This window comes from Lepidochelys kempii, chromosome 3 (genome assembly GCF_965140265.1).
Source record: "Lepidochelys kempii isolate rLepKem1 chromosome 3, rLepKem1.hap2, whole genome shotgun sequence".
Taxonomy (NCBI): Eukaryota; Metazoa; Chordata; order Testudines; family Cheloniidae; genus Lepidochelys; species Lepidochelys kempii.
Genome location: NC_133258.1, coordinates 2,066,619 through 2,088,716, shown reverse-complemented (window position 1 = coordinate 2,088,716; position 22,098 = coordinate 2,066,619). Strand labels below are relative to the sequence as shown.

General features: G+C 43.8%; 1 protein-coding gene across 22 annotated transcripts in view; it reads left to right on the top strand.

The window, feature by feature from the left end:
- The window catches only part of DTNB (dystrobrevin beta), a 389,020-nt gene that overhangs the window by 164,285 nt on the left and 202,637 nt on the right, over nt 1–22,098 (top strand). The window contains exon 11 of one of the 22 annotated variants that reach the window (XM_073335466.1): nt 11,518–11,607. The exons of the other annotated variants lie outside the window; for them this stretch is intronic. Coding sequence (XP_073191567.1) covers nt 11,518–11,572 — 55 coding nt within the window. The 3' untranslated portion in view covers nt 11,573–11,607. Of the gene's footprint in view, nt 1–11,517; nt 11,608–22,098 lie in introns of those variants that run through there. 22 annotated transcript variants of the gene reach the window in all.

Below are 22,098 nucleotides of genomic sequence, written 5' to 3'. Positions count from 1 at the left end.
CCAATCCCAACTAAATCATCCCAGCCAGGGCTTTGTCAAGCCTGACCTTAAAAACTTCCAAGGAAGGGGATTCCACCACCTCCCTAGGTAACGCATTCCAGTGTTTCACCACCCTCCTAGTGAAAAAGTTTTTCCTAATATCCAACCTAAATCTCCCCCACTGCAACTTGAGACCATTACTCCTTGTCCTGTCATCTGCTATCACTGAGAGTAGTCTAGATCCATCCTCTTTGGATCCACCTTTCAGGTAGTTAAAAGCAGCTATAAAATCCCCCCTCATTCTTCTCTTCCATAGACTAAACAATCCCAATTCCCTCAGCCTCTCTGCATAAGTCATGGGTTCCAGACCCCTAATCATTTTTGTGCCCTTCGCTAGACTCTCTCCAATTTCTCCACATCCTTCTTGTAGTGTGGAGCCCAAAACTGGACGCAGTACTCCAGATGAGGCCTCATCAATGTCGAATAGAGGGGAACGATCACGTCCCTCGATCTGCTGGCAATGCCCCTACTTATACAACCCAAAATGCCATTGGCCTTCTTGGCAACAAGGGCACACTGTTGACTCATATCCAGCTTCTCGTCCACTGTCACCCCTAGATCCTTCTTTGCAGAACTGCTGCCTAGCCATTTGGTCCCTAGTCTGTAAGTAAGCTTTGCTTGAACCATATCTAGCTTAAGCTAGTGGCAGGCCATCATTGTATTATCAGTAGTTAGACTGTGGGACTGAACTGAGGAAAACAAGTCAAATGAGAAGAGGACTATAAATTTTGAATAGATTTTGATTTGTTGGCCTGTTCTTTCATTCCGTATCCCTTCTAAAAATATTTGTCCAGTCCTTGGTCAACTCTTGTTTTTACAGTAACCAGCTCTTCTCTCTGAGCAGACTGGTTCTCACTCTACTCCCTTGCAATCCTTGCCATCATTGTCAACAGTTAAAATCCCTTTCTTCTTTTGCATTCTTCCTCTTTCAAATCCCTTGACCCATGACTTTGAATCAAGTTTAAACTCCTTGTCTTTCTCTGGAAGAGATACAGCTACACTCTTGCCTACATCTCAGCCCACATATCTTCCTAGGGTACTCTTCTCCTCCATTCTCCCTGTGCACTTCACTTTGCACAAGCCTCTTATCTAACTGCTCCCTTCATTTCTTTCTTCCACTCTTGACCTCACACCATCTGCCATGCTGTCTGGAATAACCTCCTTTATTTTCTGCAACATTCATCCAACCCTTCTTTTTCAGTTGCTCAGAACTTTAGTCTACATTTCTCATATTTGTTCACAGCTCAGAGATGAAGTTTTTTAGGAATAGTAGGCAAAATTAGTGAATCCATTTTTTGTTTGAATCAGAAATTCTGCACTCTAAGTGAAAAAAGTGCTTTTTTTGCCTCTGTTTTCACTAACAAGGTCAGCTCCCAGACTGCTGCGCTGGGCATCACAAAATGCGGAAGAGATGGCCAGCCCTCTGTGGAGATAGAGGCGGTTAGGGACTATTTAGAAAAGCTGGACGTGCACAAGTCCATGGGGCCGGACGAGTTGCATCCGAGAGTGCTGAAGGAATTGGCGGCTGTGATTGCAGAGCCATTGGCCATTATCTTTGAAAACTCGTGGCGAACCGGGGAAGTCCCGGATGACTGGAAAAAGGCTAATGTAGTGCCAATCTTTAAAAAAGGGAAGAAGGAAGATCCTGGGAACTACAGGCCAGTCAGCCTCACCTCAGTCCCTGGAAAAATCATGGAGCAGGTCCTCAAAGAATCAATCCTGAAGCACTTGCATGAGAGGAAAGTGATCAGGAACAGCCAGCATGGATTCACCAAGGGAAGGTCATGCCTGACTAATCTAATCGCCTTTTATGATGAGATTACTGGTTCTGTGGATGAAGGGAAAGCAGTGGATGTATTGTTTCTTGACTTTAGCAAAGCTTTTGACACAGTCTCCCATAGTATTCTTGTCAGCAAGTTAAGGAAGTATGGGCTGGATGAATGCACTATAAGGTGGGTAGAAAGCTGGCTAGATTGTCGGGCTCAACGGGTGGTGATCAATGGCTCCATGTCTAGTTGGCAGCCGGTATCAAGTGGAGTGCCCCAAGGGTCGGTCCTGGGGCCGGTTTTATTCAATATCTTCATAAATGATCTGGAGGATGGTGTGGATTGCACTCTCAGCAAATTTGCGGATGATACTAAACTGGGAGGAGTGGTAGATACGCTGGAGGGGAGGGATAGGATACAGAAGGACCTAGACCAATTGGAAGATTGGGCCAAAAGGAATCTGATGAGGTTCAATAAGGATAAGTGCAGGGTCCTGCACTTAGGACGGAAGAACCCAATGCACAGCTACAGACTAGGGACCGAATGGTTAGGCAGCAGTTCTGCGGAAAAGGACCTAGGGGTGACAGTGGACAAGAAGCTGGATATGAGTCAGCAGTGTGCCCTTGTTGCCAAGAAGGCCAATGGCATTTTGGGATGTGTAAGTAGGGGAATAGCGAGCAGATCGAGGGACGTGATCGTTCCCCTCTATTCGACATTGGTGAGGCCTCATCTGGAGTACTGTGTCCAGTTTTGGGCCCCACACTTCAAGAAGGATGTGGATAAATTGGAGAGAGTCCAGCGAAGGGCAACAAAAATGATTAGGGGACTGGAACACATGAGTTATGAGGAGAGGCTGAGGGAGCTGGGATTGTTTAGCCTGCAGAAGAGAAGAATGAGGGGGGATTTGATAGCTGCTTTCAACTACCTGAAAGGGGGTTCCAAAGAGGATGGCTCTAGACTGTTCTCAATGGTAGCAGATGACAGAACAAGGAGTAATGGTCTCAAGTTGCAGTGGGGGAGGTTTAGATTGGATATTAGGAAAAACTTTTCACTAAGAGGGTGGTGAAACACTGGAATGCGTTACCTAGGGAGGTGGTAGAATCTCCTTCCTTAGAGGTTTTTAAGGTCAGGCTTGACAAAGCCCTGGCTGGGATGATTTAACTGGGAATTGGTCCTGCTTTGAGCAGGGGGTTGGACTAGATGACCTTCTGGGGTCCCTTCCAACCCTGATATTCTATGATTCTATTCTATGATTCTATAAAAAAAACAGTTGAATCTGGAAACTTGGATTTTTGTCTGTTTCACTGAGACTTAAAGGGCAGATTTAAAGAAAAGACGCTCAGTGCTATTAATGGTATGAAAAATTAAATTCAGCAATTGCATGCGCAGTAGGACTTTTCAGTTTTATGAAATATATACCTCTACCCCGATATAACGCAGACCTCGGGAGCCAAAAAATCTTACCGCTTTATAGGTGAAACCGCGTTCTATCGAACTTGCTTTGGCCTCGAGCATTTCCACTATTAATACAGTATTTGACACAAGAAGTTTTATTCTTGGTGTTGTTTTAGAAAGGGCGCATCTGATGTCATCCTTCACATGAAGCCCGGGGTTGGGGCTTGCAGCCACGTGTCCCTGTCGGGGTCGGGGCTCACAGCCGCAGGATCAGGGCTTGCAGATGCGCAGGGGTTGGACTAGACTAATTCTAGAGGAGTTAATTCATGTGTCGATAATTCTACACTAAAGACAGCCAAAGAGGGGTAAAAATTAAGAGAGTTGGTTGGGGGAGTGGGACAGATGGCACAATGGGACTTTTATAAGACAGAGCGATGCTTTAATAGCAGCCAGAGAGGAGGTTGAAGTTGAAGTCAGTTAGAGAATCAGTGCAGAAAAAGGATTCTTTCCTTAAATTACAAAAGGTTTTTAATCTACTTTATTTTCAGTTTGCTAATGCAAAGTACTGTTATAATTATCTCCTTGTTTCTGTCTGTCAGTGAGGTAACGTTAGCACACCATCTACTTCTGATTTGCGATAAGTCTAAAGTTTTTGTTTTTCATAATTTTCGTCTAAACAAGCTGCTGAAGTTGAGACACATCAACAATTAGTAAATATTTAAATCCAAATTTGTTGTCAGATATGGCTCATTTTGGGTTGATTTCATAGATTCTTGTGGGCCAAATTCTTCATACCTTTGCAGCCCCATTTACTTCAGTTTAGGCTGAATATTAGGGAAAGCGTGTTTACAGTGAGATATTAGTTTTTAGAATAACCTCCCCACTTATACAATATGTAGTTTTAGAGGTTAGGATATTGCTTTCTGCTGGAGAGAGAAGGATGGAAAACTTGGTTAACTGACATTGAGAACTAAAAACTGAAATTGTGGAAATATTCTTTGGTATGGAAGGCACTTTGTTTTGGAAATAGAGAATGATGTGTAAATAAAGACGTGTTGAGTTATATCTCAAAATATTTGAAAAGGAATTGAAAGCTTTATACCTCAATAAAGCTCCATTTTTCCTTTAACTGTCCCTTCTTGGTTTGTACTGCCAGTCTGCAGAATATTGGGTCAGTTAAGAGCATCTCTCATCAAAAATCTATTATCTTTCAAATACTCAGTGGGAGGAAACTTGTGACAAGTCATTTCAAAGGTAAAGTGACTTGTTTTAAAATACTGTAAGATGCTTCTAAAATAATATTATACATAAGAGTTCCTTTTGAACATTTTCAGAATAACACTCAGAACGTCAAAATGTGTGTCCTGATTTCGGCAGTTTAATTAGTTTCCATATATAATAGCAAACATTGCAAGCTATTAGACTTTTTTTTTAAAAAAAAAGGCATTTTCAGGCCCTTTGACAGAACCACTGTTTAAACTGTACCACCATTATTTAACTGGACAGCACAGTTCTAAAAGATTTAGTGGGCTCTGAATTCTTAACATGTGCTGTATTTATATCTGTGGCACACACAAGCGATGCAGGAGGGTTAAAAAATGCGCTTAGCAATAAATGGGAGGGCTGGATCAGGTTGTTGGAAACAACAGCTCTATACATCAAAGATAGACTATATACTTTCACGAACAGAAGTTTGGTCCAATAAAAAATATTGTCTCACTCACCTTGTCTCTCTAATATTCTGGGACCAACATGGCTACAACACTGCACACATACATCAAAGAACAGTACTTGTAAGACTTTGAAGTTATCCCCTTGCATCATTTAATAATACTTTATTGGGAGACATGTACTGAACTCCCAGATGCTTTTGGATTCAGGGAGTGTGATTTTTGCCAACTGTTAGTACTGAACCAGTGCCTCAGTAGGTTTGCAGAGGGCTTTGTGTTACTGAAGCAGCCACCCTCTGAAGGAGAGCTAAAACTTACCTGACAAAACATTGTCGGCATTTTTTATATTGCCTTCATGTCTAATGTTGGGTTTCCCCTCAATGGCTGTTGGGTGTGAATAAATCAGAGATTTCTTTATAGCTGGGACTAAGCACTTTTCTGTGAAACCTGCCTGTAGAACCTTATCAAAAGGCCTTGCAAGCCTTTTGAGCCAAAGATCCCTCCTTTCAGTCTGAACTTACCAATTTCAAACTATTTTTAAGCATTTTCAGTTAAATTTAGTCTAAGTTAAAATTTAAAGCTAATTCTGCAATATTGGGCAAAGTCCAGCTGTGCTAGAGGTAGGAACAGCTAACGGAGTCTGTTCTGCCTGCATGAGGACTTAGAGTAAAGCCCAGTTGAAGGTAAAGCAGAAAAGTAAGAAATGTGCTCAGCCTGTCACTTGTCAGTGCAACCGTATATCAAAGATAACCTTCCATAGATTCATAGAGTTTGACCAGAAGGGGCCTCTAGATCATCTGGTCTGACCTGTAGAACACAGGGCATCACACTTTATCCAGTTGCCCCAATAAGTTGTGTTTGGCTAAAGCATATCTTCCTGAAAGGCATCCAATTTTGATTCAAAGACATCAGGAAAGGGAGAATCTGTCAATTTTTGGCTCTTTTCTGCTCCCATTCCAATTTTTCGGCATCCTTTTAAATATATGGACACCAGAACTGTAAGCAGTATTCCAGTATCTGTCTCACCAAAGCTATATGCAGAGGTCATATAACCTCCCTACCTCTACTCACTACTCCCCTGTTTCTACTTCCAAGAATGGTCTTAGCTCTTTTGGCCACAGCATCACACTTCAATCACTAGAATGCTCTTCCAGCTCCTTGCTCCTTCGTAGGGCTTATCTACACATCATTTGTACCAGTATAACTATTTTGGTTATGGGTGTGATTTTTTTTTTTACTGAAATAGTTAAACTGGTATAGTTCCTGGTGTGGACACAAATATATCGATATAAAGGTGCCTCAATCGGTATTGCTTATTTCTTTTTCTGTGTGGGAATAGTCCTATTCTTATTGGATAATGCACCTTTATACTGGGGCAACTGCATCTATGGTAGGTGTGGGTAGTACCACATGAACTGTACCAGTATAGTTGAAGCAATACGTCTTTTGGGGGTGGTAGGATTCAATTTTGATTATTAACGAGACTTCAAGTAGTACAGAAAGGAAAGTTATATTTACCAAACCAATCTGGGGAGCAGCTAAGAGGCTTGATCTATTCCATCTAGCTCTCAGAAACTCACTCCCTTATAGACCATACAGACACAGTGAAAATGACCTAGTCACCTGTGGATGGTGACTTGATTTACACATTGATAAGATAAAGACATCTGTTCAAATGGTTATGGCAGAAAACACCTGTAACAGCCAGTAATTCCTGACAAGCTTAAAGCATTTCTCAGTGGGTCATTATCAGTTATAGAAAATATTGCCCCTCATCAATCACAATTTCAGTTTAAGCACAAAGATTCATGGGAATTTGGTTCACCTACAAAGAATAATGGGAATTTAGTTAATCTGCTAACAGTATGTAGAGAAGCCCATAGTGACTCTAATGCCTAAAAGTTCGGGATCAAACTTAGATATTGGTGTGATGAATTCTTCTCTGCACAAAATTCAGATATATTCACATGTTACTCTTTGGGAACCATTCTTTACATAATAAATTATACTGGAGAGCTTTCTACATACATCCCTATATCATGACAGTGTGGAGGGTGTGGAAGATATGACATTTTCCTGGTATATCTTTGAGAGATCTTATTGTATTAAATTTATGTATTATTGCAGACCAGGGATGGCATGTAATTACATGGGGGAGGATGACCACAGCCCTTCTGGAGCTCTGAACAGTGGGAAATAATTAGGAAAATTCACTCAAGTTGTAACACCTCCAGAAAGGTAACACCTGAGAGACTTGCATATACTGTACAAACTGAATTCTACAGAGACCAACAGAATGTTACGAATTACACCTGAGAGGACACGCACACAACTGCTGCGAATTATACCTGGTAGGACACGCACACAAATTCTACGAATTACACCTGGTAGGACATGCACACAAATGCTGCGAATTATACCTGATAGGACACGCACAGTTCGAATCTAGGCTGAGGCACATAAACAAAGTCCACAACTGCAGAGTTCCCAAAAGACACTAAGTTTATTACGCTCAAGCATGGTGCCCACCTGCTAGCCAGGAGGGGACCCTGAATACAGATTGTACAAAGGTTATGTACTTTTTAGCATAGCATGTTGCCCTCGTGCATCGGAAACCTTAGCCAATAAACAAACCCTTGTCTTATCTACCACCTATCCCTGCTTGGTGCATTCCTCGTGCTATACCAGTATGTTAATTACACAGCATGGTCCTAAAGCCATGCATCAGTAACCTTTATTATCAGGATGGGAGGCCTCACATCAAGGCCAAGAGTCAGGGAGTTAGAGACTGACAAAAACCAGATACTGGGAGTCAAGGCAGGCTGGAGACAAGGAGGAGGATTTTCACAGGGATTCAGTATCTAAGGATCACTCCTCCTGGTGTATGATGTGCTGGCATTTAAACAATGGTGGGCCCCAAACCAAAATGGAGTCACATGCTAACTTTTCCTTAACAAGAACAAGAAAAGACTTTTGTATAAATAGCCTGAGTTTAAGCTGATTTAGGGTCTTTTTTCTGATGCAGCAAACAGACCGGACTTTCTGTCCACAGGGGACCCCAATCCTTTGTAGGAAGGGTGGAAGGACTTTGCCTCGTGAGGTCCAATAAGAGTGATGGGTGATCTCTGGAAAGCTTTTAGTGTGCATATAGGAACTTACATTGTTTTTAATGTTTTTCTGTAATGTTTTCACTTTAGGAATAAATATGCTTGCTTATAAAGGGCTGTGTGGTAACTTATAACTGTGGGCAATTACACTGTTTATAACCTCTGAAGAGAGAGCAAAACACAAATGCTGGCCTGTTTAGGCAGTCTGGCTTGCTGGGAATATCATAGTGTAGGCTAAGAGTAAGCTATCATCCTCTAGAAACTTCATTGTGAACAGATGATTTATGCTGATCTCAGGGAATCCTAGCAATTTCGTAAAAGCAGAGATAAAAACAACAAGACACCAACAACTCACAATTGGATACAAACATAGTACCAATGACAATAATTAAGATGGACTTTTCAGGCTTTTCACGTCACTGCAAACCCCGAAGTAAAGATCACACATATACTGATGTCACGGATGGTGATACACTTACCAAAGGTTCTTAAGCAAAGAAAGCTGTCATGGATAAGAGGGAAGATCCTCTCAGGGATCAGTAACTGGTTAAAAGATAGGAAACAAAGGCTAGGCATAAATGGCCAATTTTCAGAATGGAGAGAGGTAAATAGTGGTGTTCGCCAAGGGTCTGTACTGGGACCAGTACTGTTCGATATATTCATAAATGATCTGGAAAAAAGGGGTAAACAGTGGGGTGGCAAAATTTGCAGATGATACAAAACTACGCAAGATAGTTAGATCCAAAGCAAACTGTGAAGAGTTATAAAGGGATCACACAAAACTCACAAAAGATTGGACAACAAAATGGCAGATGAAGTTCAGTGTTGATAAATGCAAAGTAACGCACATTGGAAAACATAATCCCAACTCTACATATAAAATAATGGGGTCTAAATTAGCTGTTACCACTCAAGAAAGAGATTTTGGAGTCATTGTGGATAGTTCTCTGCAAACATCCACTCAATGTGCAGCAGCAGTCAAAAAAGCGAACAGAATGTTGGGAATCATTAGGAAAGGGATAGATAATAAGACAGAAAATATCATATTGCCTCTATATAAATCCATGGTACAGCCACATCTTGAATACTGTGTGCAGATATTGTCGCCCCATCTCAAAAAGATGTATTGGAATTGGAAAAGGTACAGAAAGGGGCAAAAAAATGATTAAGGGGTATAGAACAGCTTCCATATGAGGAGAGATTATTAAGATTGGGACTTTTCATCTTAGAAAAGAGACAACTAAGGGGATATGATAGAGGTCTATAAAATCATGACTGGTGTGCAGAAAGTAAATAAGGAAGTGTAATTTACTCCTCATAACACAATAACTAGGGGTCACCAAGTGAAATTACTAGGCAGCAGGTTTTAAACAAACAAAAGGAAGTATTTCTTCACACAACACACAGCCAAGCTATGGAACTCCTTGCCAGAGGACGTTCTGAAGGCCAAGACTATATAACAGCATTGAAAAAGAACTAGATAAATTAATGGATAATAGGTACATCAACGGCTATTAGCCAGGATGGGCAGGGATGGTATTCCTAGCCTGTTTTCAGCATCTGGGAATGGCGACAGAGGATGGATCACTTGATGATTCCCTGTTCTGTTCATTCCCTCTCAGGCACCTGGCATTGGCCACTGTCGGAAGACAGGATACTGGGCTAGCTGGACCTCTTTTCTGACCCAGTATGGCTGGTCTTATGTTCTTATGATAAATATTTTACATTTTAATAAATTAAGGAAGTTCTTCAGATTTATAACAAGCAAAGGGTGTCCACAAGCATTCATATTTCTGAAAGTTATTTGTATTGTGATGGTGTCTGGTAGCTCCAGTCCTGGATCAGGACCCCATCATTGTAGGCGCTGTACAAACACACAGCATGACTAAGCTCCTTACCCCCAAAGAACACACACCTAGAGCAGAAAGCATGGTTAAAAAAAGAAAAAAAAAGGTTAGGGTAGCAAAGTGAAGGACCCAAAAGTCAGGACATGCCAAAGTTAACATTGCTCATGTAATATTCCATCATTCCTTATTGTGTCTATATTGAGCGAGGCAGGACTTCTCCATGCACATTCACATGGAATGAGACAGAATTAACAGATGTTTTTGTAGCGCAGTGCAAAATTCCACAAAGCGCTGCTCTGCACACATGCACAGTGCCATTAAAATGTAGAAAGAAAAGGATACTAGTGGCACCTTAGAGACTAACCAATTTAGCTGTAGCTCACGAAAGCTCATGCTCAAATAAATTGGTTAGTCTCTAAGGTGCCACTAGTCCTCCTTTTCTTTTTGCAAATACAGACTAACACGGCTGTTACTCTGAAACCTGTCATTAAAATGTAGGGAGATCCCCCGGTTATTAATAGTAGAGCACATGGACCAAATATTTTTGTCAGAATAACTTAGAAAATCTTGCCAGGATTCATATGTTGCAGCAATACCCTCAGTGTTTGATTTCATTTTCATTGTTGATTTATTTGATATTATAAAGCATTATCATGGTAGTCATAGCTAATTTATGTTTCCTTTCTGTTTGCTGCATATTGTTTTGGTTACAGTCTTTGAGTACAGCGTTAAATTCCTTTTATTTATATTTTTATTATTTCTCTAAGGAGGAGATATGTCTTCTGTATTTCTTGAAATTATTGGTGATAATCTCTGCCAAAGGTTTTTAATTTACTAGGATGTCTCTACCCTAATGGCCATATCACTGATGTATTGTATGCATGCTGTAATAGTCCCATATCAAAACATAGTCCCAGGTTTTTTGCAGATTGAACTCTAGATTAATGGAGAGGAGAAACTGTTCAGTGCGTATGAGGTGTTATCTCATGCCAGCAGAGTGGTTCTTACTGGGTTTTCATGTACTTTTGGAGGATGAGCTATTACTGGAATACTGAGTAATTTGTTAATAGTTTAGTTCTAAATGGTGGTGTTGTTCTATGCGTACCCAGTGTTTGGGTTAAATTGAACACAGTCAATAATAGCTCTTAACTGTCAAGGTCAGTAACAGACTTTAATGTGTGGAACTGCCATTCCTCCCAGGCTAATGTATCTATAAATGGTATAATATTATAATTGGAAGTGTGTGGATTGAAAAGGTAAATCTAGGGAGAGTGTTCATTTTGATCGCCGCTGTCCTGCCTGTCCATGATCTAGTCGTTGTTTTTCCATGTCTCCACATTTGTTTTGCTTTGTTTCCATGATCAGGTACAATTTATGTCGTACAACTTACCGATATTGCTTAATAAGCGTACTGCGAGATGTCCAGTGGCACCTTTGGCCCAACTAAACCCAAATTTAGTACGTGTCAGTAGTGTTTCTGCTACTGGATATTCTAAATAACTAAAAGGTATAAATTATTCCCAACATTTCAGACTGTCTGGTTAACTTTGTATCTGACACTATTCCAAAACTGAAAGCAACTTAATTAAATAGTTACTTCCTTAAGGGATTTGTGGGGATTGGGTAAAAACTAAATAATATCAGCATACAGTGCAGTTGTGTGTCAAGTATCCATTATATTTTATTCTTTCAGCACTGTTGCAGCTTATTCTTTGGACAAATGGTTCCATGGCCAATCCAAAAAGTAAAGGGGACAGAAAATATACCTAAGGAATGAAGGAACTAAAATTTCTGATTTGTATCTATTAATCTCCACTGTGCCAGATTTAGCACTTTTATCCATCTAAGAAAATTATATCTAATTCTTCTTCGAGTGCTTGCTCAGGATGACTCCATTCTAGGTGTGTGCATGCCCACGGTCGTCAGAGATTTTTGCCTTAGCTTAGTTCTCAAACTGGGCTATGCGAGGGAACTCCAGGGGGTCCATGGGCCCCACTGATCAGCTCCTCCCCCTTCCTCTCAGTGCAGGAGGCGCTGGGAGGGAGGGGGAAGAGCAGGGACAGGATGCACTCAACGGAGGGGGTGGAATTATGTCAGGGCCACCGGCCCTGCTGATCAACTCTTCCCCCTTTCTCCTAGTACTTTCTGCACGCCAGTGAACAGCTGTTCAGGAGGCGCTGGGAGGGAGTGGGAGGTGTGGGGATAAAGTGAACTCAGGTGACACGGCAGAAAGACGCAGGACGGGATGGAGCGGCGGAGGGAAGAGGTGGGATGGGGCCTTGGTGGAAGGAGTGGAGTGGATGCAGGGTCTGGGGCTGAGTGGGAGGCTTGGGGGTCCGCAAACATTTTTAAAATCAAAATGGGGGTCCTCGGGTTGCTAAAGTTTGAGAATCACTGCCTTAGCGGTATCCGTAGGGTCAGATGTGGTGCCCTCTTGAGTGCTGCCCTCCTGCATCGGTATATTAGGTACTTTGTCCAGCATTGGAGCCCCTCTGATCAGACTCCGCTCATAGCGTCTTGGCAGCCTTCCCCCTCGCCGGTGCCTAAGAAGTGGCAGAAGAAAAAGGGCTCCCTGGCACCATCTAAGGAGAAGAAGGGGGCTTTGGGTAAAGGACCTAGTTCAGGCTATGTGCCCACCCCAGAGCTTCAAGGGAGTACTGCTATGGTCAGACCCCCTTGCCCAGCCAGGGATCTGCCTCCGACTCCTGGAAGCGGCAGGGGATCCTGGCTCCTCCTAGGGCCTTCGTCGCCTGAAGTGGCCCAGGCCATTAAAGACCTTGTGGGCCTGCCGGCACCGCAGACGCCGCGCTAGGTGCCAGACTTGGCTAAGGCTCTGCAATCCAAGGGCAAGTCAGTCATGGGACCGCCCCCAAGGGCAGTGGAGCACCATCGGTCCCTGAATCACAGGCATATGTCTCCATCCCCACGGCCTAGGACCCCGGCCCCACAACCTCAGTCTCTGGCTAGAAAATCCAGGTCCCTGGCACCGTGCTCTCCTTCTATGAGGTATGGAATGCTGGAATCGAGGCACTGGTCTCTGTACTCTTGGTACCAGCCACCTCTTGCCACAGATCGCCCCGGCGCAGGTCACTATTCCCTAAATGATCTCCCAGGCGTCAGTCCCCACCAGTGCGGGACTGCTCCCAGTCGCAGCACCAGTCTCCACCGCCCCGGTACTGCTCGATGGGCAGGCATCAATTTCCCCCCACCCAGACACCAGTCTCCAGCAAGGGTCAGTCGGCTGACACAGGCTTCCACAGCCCTGCCTTGGTCACCGGAAGGGGAATGGTCTGAGTCCCAGCCAGAGTTCAGCCCCTCGCCAAGAAAGCTTGAATCGCTGTTGACCCATGAGACCCGCACGGCATCTGCGGCAGTGGCCTGCTCAAGGGCCTTGTTGGAACCCTTGGGGCAAACCAATGATGCCGGTTCCATACTTCCACCACTCCTCTCTGGCCGTCTCGGATAAACCACCATCAACACCAGAGTCGGAGCATGCTGCAGAATCTGATGTGGGGGCAGCACAGCAGGTTCCAACCTCTAAGCAGCCATCCCCAGAAGAGGAAGGGGCACTCGTCCCTCCCCCTGCAATGCACTCGTCATCTTCATCACTAGACGAAGCGGTGCCCAGGCCCTCCCAGACTGGCCGTGCCCCTTCGACGACTTTAAAGAGCACAAGGCTGCCCTTAAAAGGGTGGCTGCCAATTAAACCTGGAAATTGAGGAGTTGGTGGAGCAAACAGATGACCTTTTCAATATTATAACTTCCACCACCCTGGCTTGTATCGCACTGCCTGTCCCCCCAGGGAGTCCTTAAAATTAGAAAAACTTTGTGGCAGGCCCCCTCTTCCATTCCACCTACTTCTAAAAAGGAAAAGAAGTACTACATCCCCACAACGGCATTTGAATACCACTATAAGCACCTACCAGCTGGGTCGCTGGTTGTATCGGCAGTTAATGAGAAGGACAGGCAGGGCCAGATGCCAAGAGACTGGAATTTTTTTGCAGAAAAATTTATTCAATGGCCAGTCTGCAATTTCAGGTGTCTAATCACCGGGCCCAGTTCAGCAGGTACAGTTTTAGTCTGCAGGACTCCCTTGATAAATTCAAGGAGGCCCTCTCACTGGACTGCACCCAGGAGTTCGCTGCTTTAGTGGAAGAGGGCAAAGCAGTGGTGAAAGGTGCCCTCCTGATGGCCTGGGATGCAGTGGATTGGGCGGCCAGGGTTGTTGCCTCTGCGGTGGTAATGAGATGCAGCTCTTGGCTGCCTTCCTCGGGGTTATCCCAGGAGATGCAGTCCACTCTCCGGGATCTCCCGTTTGAGGAAGCGGGGTTCTTCTCCGAGCTCACAGATGCAAGTCTGCATGGCCTTAAAGACTCTTGCGCCAGCTTCCACTCCCTGGGCCCTCATACTCCTCAGCAGGCTAGGAAGCAGCTCCGCCCCCTCCACCTAGGTCCTGGGGGCCTATAGAAAAAAGGACAGAGACAAGCGGTTTAAACGACAACGCCCCTTGTCCTTCTGTTTGCCTGCTCAGCCCGGCCCTTCAAGACACCAGGGAAGCCAGAAACAGGCATTTTGAGGGTGCGCTTGAGGACAGTGCCCCAGTCACATCCCAGGATCCACCTTCCTATTCTTTCCTCAACCACCTGCACCCCTTCCGGTCAGCCTGGTCGCAGCTAACCTCGGACCATTGGATGCTTGACATAATCTCTTCGGGCTGCACCCTACAGGTCAGTAAAACAATAAAAGGTCTAAACACATTTTTAAGCTTATCAGTGGCATCCATGAGTCCTATGGAGAAGCTGGTAGGTTCCAGGACTGCCAACCCTTTCTCAGGGGTGCCCTACCCTGCCTTCCCCCTTGAGCAAAAGGTCCTTTTGATGGATCTAAATGAAGGCTGCTCAGTCGGGTTAAACTCAGCCTTTTATACCAAAAATCATTTCTTTATCTTCTTTGGCCTCCCGATCTGAACCAGTGTGTGCAATTCTCCTTAGGGATAATCCTTGTGGCACTCCTGGAGGGGGGAAAAAAAGGTCTGGCAGTAGAGGTGAAGTTTCCCATTTCTACCTTGTAAGTGTGGCCCTGGAGAATGAGATTCCAATAAATTCACAGCATTTCCCTGGATCATTGTTCGCCTCCTTTTCTGGAAAATAGTATCCTCTGACGTTGTCAAGTGCTGCAGTGACGTCCCAGAGCAAGAAAATGGATGTTTGCTCTTTATTCAGGGATAAGAGATGCGCACTACAAATGCTGTTTCTGTACCTCATCCTGGCCTGAAGCTACTTTTTGATGGATCCGGTATATTGGATATGAACAGATATGTTTTGAAGGCATCTTTTGCAAGCATCTTAATAAGGCCTGTTTTATTAATTTAGACGGAATACAGGGGCCAAAGGGTGTTAATATAACCCAGTCACTGTTCAACATTAAACAATTTTAAACAAGGTTCAGGTTTGGTATACAGAAATCTCAGCCTGCTTTGTAGCATGGCAAATACATCATTAAAATCCTGTTTAGCCTTTTATTAAAGATTCAGAAAAGAAGGAAAAACAGTTAAAGCATTTTAAGTGTAAAATATCTAGTAAGACTTAACGACCCTTGTTCCCTTTTCCTCTAGCTGGAGAGAGCTTTTAGAAGGAAAACACCCTTTGTTTGGCAATCTTTTAGAGGGTATTAAAGATGGTCGTAACTAGCCTTTTTTGGGGCGGGTGGGTGGGAAGAGAATTTAGAGATGGGATGGAGCTGTTGTTGTGGCTGTTGTTAAAGTCTGATCCCATTTCCTAAGAAGACAAACAAGAAAAACACACACAAGTGGAGAAAAAAAAGAACAGTAAAGACAGAAAATGCAGCTTCTATCTCTGTTGTTGACTTTCACTTCCAAATTCACAGGCCCATGCCATTCTGACACCTGGCAAACTTGTACTAGTATTGGGTTGTTTAGGGCATTGCTTCTGGTTGCCTCACAGGCTCTCAGCAGTGTTGCAAAGTGTGCAGTCTTGGCCAGATAAGCCAGACTTTTAAACAGAAGACAAAAGAAGAGAGAGATGAAAGAGAAGAAATTAGGTGGAGTAAGGAAAGGACGCCTGCGGGTGGGGGAAGACAAAGTCTCAGATTCCGGGTGGTGTTTGTTTGAGACTTAGCCAGAGCTGGTGGCGGTGGCGATGTCATTTAGCTCCCTTTCTCTGCCCAGTCTGGTCAGGAGATCTTTCAGGGTTAGAACAAAGAAAGTCCAGGGTCTCAGGAGATGGTGGGGTTGGCAGCCCATGATGGGTGAAGCTTGCTTTTTCCCCTTTTTCCATCTTTTAGTCAGCCAGTATTACAGTAGTTGCAGCTTTTCCCTCTGCTAGTTAGCTTTATAAAAAAAATTTAAGAACCCCGAGAGAGCGTTGGATTGAATAGACAAGGCCCTCATTATTTTGTCCACCAATTAGGCCTAATATCCGACACACCAATTTTGATTCATTGATTTCCAGTCTCATGTTTTTCTTGTTTACCAAGCATGATGTTAACACAGTCCTTGAGTTATATTATAGGCTTTGTTGTTAGGACTAATTTAATTTTTCAGTGTCTTGTGCATCTTTTCTCATCGACATTTTTTGTTATAGGTTATTGTGACTTTTGTGAACTTACAGTCACTTTTTACACTTCAGCTCACAATTAGGGCAAATTTGTAGGGCCAATTATTGCAATGGGGCCGGAGACAGATTCCAGAGGTTGGGTCTAATGACGGTATGCATTAATGTATATAGGGGAATTCCTTCTACAAACAAAATATTAGTAATCTCTGTCTTGACCTTTGTTGGCTGGCATGTATACATAATACGAGTACTCAATATTAAATCTTACCAGTGTATAACAGTCTTTACGTGCATATGGTGTTCTTGATAGAAAATACCAGGGAAATACATACATTTTTAATAGTTTCTATGAAAGAAGCCATCTCCAACCTTTTTAACTTGCTCAGTAATAGTTGCCAGAAGCATTCTTGCACATTAATTTATATGACAGGTTTCAGAGGAACAGCCGTGTTAGTCTGTATTCGCAAAAAGAAAAGGAGTACTTGTGGCACCTTAGAGACTAACCAATTTATTTGAGCATGAGCTTTCGTGAGCTACAGCTCACTTCATCAGATGTTTACCGTGGAAACTGCAGCAGACTTTATATACACACAGAAATCATGAAACAATACCTCCTCCCACCCCACTGTCCTGCTGGTAATAGCTTATCTAAAGTGATCAACAGGTGGGACATTTCCAGCACAAATCCAGGTTTTTTTAGAGGAAAGGGAAATATGGAGTACTTTAAGAATGAAGGGATTAGGAAGTAAAGGAGTGGATTTAGTATAATAGATTAACTTGAAGAGATTCAAGGATAAAATCTGAAGACAGTGAGTGACTCAAAGAGGGATTTTTTGGTAGATGGAGGAACACAAGAAAGTTCAACACCCTCTTCTGGCTCCCCTTTTTCTCCAAACTGCCTCATTGCAGAGAATAATGCTAGTAACTTGTCCCAGCAGAGTGTGTTAAGATTGCCTCGTTTGCTTTCAGTATTGTCATGGATATTTGTAGGTGAAGATTGTACAACACAGAAAGATACATTTCTATGTAATTGAGGTGATTGATGTTGCTTAGGTTTCCACTAGACTGTCGTCTTCTCTCTTTCAGTAATACAGCCTAGATTGAATTCCCATGTGGTACAGAAAGTAAACTGGCCCAGTTTTTAAAATACATCTTGAGTTTAAGCTACTCTGACTAGTCTAGTGATAAAGAATTGTAGTACAATGGATCTAGAGTCAAAGCCAGTATATTTCAGTTTTGCTTATTAATGAATATAAATTAATATTCACCAGATAAATTATATTTTGGCACATCACAAAGCTAACACATCAGATGTGAATTTCTGATGTGATGTGTCTAGTTGGCAATTCTTTGTAATAGTTGCCAAAAAACCTTTGAGTTCTTAAAATATTTAGACTATGAACTGCATTTTAATGAAATGGTGAGTGTTTCTCTTAGCAAATTCAATAAATTGCATCTTAGTCTAGCTTTAATGTGTCCTGTAAATTCAACACATTTAAATACTTTAAAACAATTTTATTACAGCATCTAACGACTGTTGAAGACCTTCAATGTTCTTGAGTTTACCTTTCAGTGATTAAGCAGCTGATATTAGGTCATCAGTTGCCAGAAGAAAGCCAAGGAAAGTGTGGGCCCCTTAATGAATGAGGGAGGCAACTTAGTGACAGAGGATGTGGAAAAAGCTAATGTACTCAATGCTTTTTTTGCCTCTGTCTTCACGAACAAGGTCAGCTCCCAGTCTGTTTTGCTGGGCATCACAACATGGGGAATAGATGGCCAGCCCTCTGTGGAGAAAGAGGGGGTTAGGGACTATTTAGAAAAGCTGGACGTGCACAAGTCCATGGGGCCGGACGAGTTGCATCCGAGAGTGCTAAAGGAATTGGCGGCTGTGATTGCAGAGCCATTGGCCATTATCTTTGAAAACTCGTGGCGAACAGGGGAAGTCCCGAATGACTGGAAAAAGGCTAATGTAGTGCCAATCTTTAAAAAAGGGAAGAAGGAGGATCCTGGGAACTACAGGCCAGTCAGCCTCACCTCAGTCCCCGGAAAAATCATGGAGCAGGTCCTCAAAGAATCGATCCTGAAGCACTTACATGAGAGGAAAGTGATCAGGAACAGTCAGCATGGATTCACCAAGGGAAGGTCATGCCTGACTAATCTAATCGCCTTCTATGATGAGATTACTGGTTCTGTGGATGAAGGGAAAGCAGTGGATGTATTGTTTCTTGCCTTTAGCAAAGTTTTTGACACGGTCTCCCACAGTATTCTTGTCAGCAAGTTAAAGAAGTATGGGCTGGATGAATGCACTATAAGGTTGGTAGAAAGTTGGCTAGATTGTCGGGCTCAACGAGTAGTGATCAATGGCTCCATGTCTAGTTGGCAGCCGGTGTCAAGTGGAGTGCCCCAGGGGTCGGTCCTGGGGCCGGTTTTGTTCAATATCTTCATAAATGATCTGGAGGATGATGTGGATTGCACTCTCAGCAAATTTGCGGATGATACTAAACTGGGAGGAGTGGTAGATACGCTGGAGGGCAGGGATAGGATACAGAGGGACCTAGACAATCGGAGGATTGGACCAAAAGAAATCTGATGAGGTTCAATAAGGATAAGCGCAGGGTCCTGCACTTAGGATGAAGAACCCAACGCACAGCTACAGACTAGGGACCGAATGGCTAGGCAGCAGTTCTGCGGAAAAGGACCTAGGGGTGACAGTGGACGAGAAGCTGGATATGAGTCAGCAGTGTGCCCTTGTTGCCAAGAAGGCCAATGGCATTTTGGGCTGTATAAGTAGGGGCATAGCGAGCAGATCGAGGGACGTGATCGTCCCCCTCTATTCGACATTGGTGAGGCCTCATCTGGAGTACTGTGTCCAGTTTTGGGCCCCACACTACAAGAAGGATGTGGAAAAATTGGAGAGAATCCAGCGAAGGGCAACAAAAATGATTAGGGGTCTGGAACACATGAGTTATGAGGAGAGGCTGAGGGAACTGGGATTGTTTAGTCTGCAGAAGAGAAGAATGAGGGGGGATTTGATAGCTGCTTTCAACTACCTGAGAGGTGGTTCCAGAGAGGATGGTTCTAGACTATTCTCAGTGGTAGAAGAGGACAGGACAAGGAGTAATGGTCTCAAGTTGCAGTGGGGGAGGTTTAGGTTGGATATTAAGGAAAACTTTTTCACTAGGAGGGTGGTGAAACACTGGAATGCATTACCTAGGGAGGTGGTAGAATCTCCTTCCTTAGAAGTTTTTAAGGTCAGGCTTGACAAAGCCCTGGCTGGGATGATTTAATTGGGGATTGGTCCTGCTTTGAGCAGGGGGTTGGACTAGATGACCTCCTGAGGTCCCTTCCAACCCTGATATTCTATGATTCTATATAGCAGCTGTATCATAAGCATGTTGTGCTGAATCTGATCTAGGGTTGCCAGGTGTCCAGTTTTTGAGCGGAACACTCAGTTGAAAAGGGGCCCTGGCAATGACAGTTAAACGTCTGGTTGACACGGGCTGGCATGCTCACTACCTGGCTCTGTGCGGCTCCCCAGAAGTGGAGACATGTCCCTGCAGCCCTTAAGCGAAGGAGCGGCCAGAAGGGCTCCACGTGCTGCCCTCACCCTGAGCACCGGCTTTGCAGCTCCCATTGGCTGGGAATGGCGGGCAATAGGAGCTGGGGTTGGTGACTGTGGATGGTAGCAGCATGCAGAGCCACCTGGCCACGCCGCTACCTAGGAGCCGACAGACATGCAGGCCACTTCTGGGAGCCGCCTACAGTAAGCGCAGCCCAGAGCCTGCATCCCTCATCTCCTCCCACACCCTAACCCCAGCCCCAGCCCTGAGCCCCTTCCCACACCCAAACTCCCTCCTGGAGCCCACACCCAAGCCCCCTGCTGCACCCCAGCCCTGAGCCCCCTCCTGCATCCTAAACCCCAACCCCCTGCTGCACCCCAGTCCTGAGCCCCCTCCTGCATCCTAAAACCCTCATCCCCAGCCCTATCCCAGAACCCACCCCTCAGCCAGAGCTCTCCACCTCCCTCCTGTACTAGAGCCCCTTCCTGCACCCTGAACCCCTCAGCCCCATCCTTCCCAGAGCCCCCTCCTGCACCCCAAACCCCTCATCCCTGGCCCCACCCCAGAGCCTGCACCACCAGACAGAGCCGTCACCCTCTGCCGTGCCCCAACCCCCTGCCCCAGCCAGTTGAAAGTGAGGGAGGGAGGGGGAGAGAGCCACAGAGGGCGGGGGAAGGTGGAGTAACCAAGGGGCAGGGCCTCGGGGAAGGGGCAAGGATGTTCAGTTTTGTGCGATTAGAAAGTTGGCATTCCTAATCCGATCTAGAAGGAAGCCCAAATTTTCCACTGAAGAGAAATCAGTTTATATTGGTTTAATATTTATTTGCCGTTCTGAGAGTGCACCTACATGGGCACTTACAGCTATTTGGATAAGTCCCTTCTTGACTTCAATGGAAGAATATTATGGCATTATCCAGCAAAATTCAGTAGGCGCCACTAAGTTGTTCTATTTCTCCTTCATTATGCATATAACCCATTGCAACCAGCCAACAAATCCATGTTGGGTGCTGAAAGTAGATGTGCACCTATGGGGGCACCATTATTTTAAGTGTTTATAACTTTATATGCATATATCTATAGCGATCTAGTCATATCGGGGGTAGCAGTGTTAGTCTGTATCCACAAAAACAACAAGGAGTCCAGTGGCACCTTAAAGACTAACAGATTTATTTGGGCATAAGCTTTCGTGGGTAAAAAACCACTTCTTCAGATGCATCTGAAGAAGTGGGTTTTTTACCCACGAAAGCTTATGCCCAAATAAATCTGTTAGTCTTTAAGGTGCCACCGGACTCCTTGTTGATCTAGATATATACATACAAGTACTACATTTTCTGTAGCTTACACAATTAAAATGTCACTTTTTTCTACTAATTTTTTATCCTTTTCTTTTTTGCCAAGTATGATTTCAGCAGACTTGAAATGAAATAGATCTACAAACAAATTTTGGAACATAAATAGCACCATATTGTGCACTAGTAAAGTAGTGGAAATAGTACAGTAGACTCTCAGAGTTATGAACCTCAAGAGTAGAGGTTGTTCATAACACTGAAATGTTTGTAACTGAACAAAATGTTATGGTTGTTCTCTCAAAGGTTTACAACTGAACATTGACTTAATACAGCTTTGAAACTTTACTATTCAGAAGAAATTTCTGAGAACGGGGGAGGGTCGGGTCTGTGCTGCTGCCTGATTGTGTACTTCTGGTTCCAAATGAGGTGTGTGGTTGACTGGTCAGTTCATAACTCTAGTGTTCGTAACTCTGAATTCTACTGTATTTTCATTCTTCTACAGCCAGAAGAGGGGGACACTAAACATTGTTTCTCCTAGTATCTTCAAAAAGTAGTTAACTGTATTTTATTTTTGGTGGTAGTAGCACAGACTTTAATGTAAGCCACATTTAGAGCCTATAACCTTTGACATTCTCTATTACATTTAGTTTTTCCATTTTTTTGTGACTGCAATAAATGTCTATAAGGAGTCAAGTGTTAACCTGTTTGTACCAGTAATATACAATACATGTGAAGTTACATATTATTTAGTGTACAAAAGTTTAACTAAGTGCTTCTCTCTCTCTCTATAGGTACATTTAGTGGCAGCTCTATGCTTACCTTCTGAATCATTCCTTCTGATTTTCTTTCC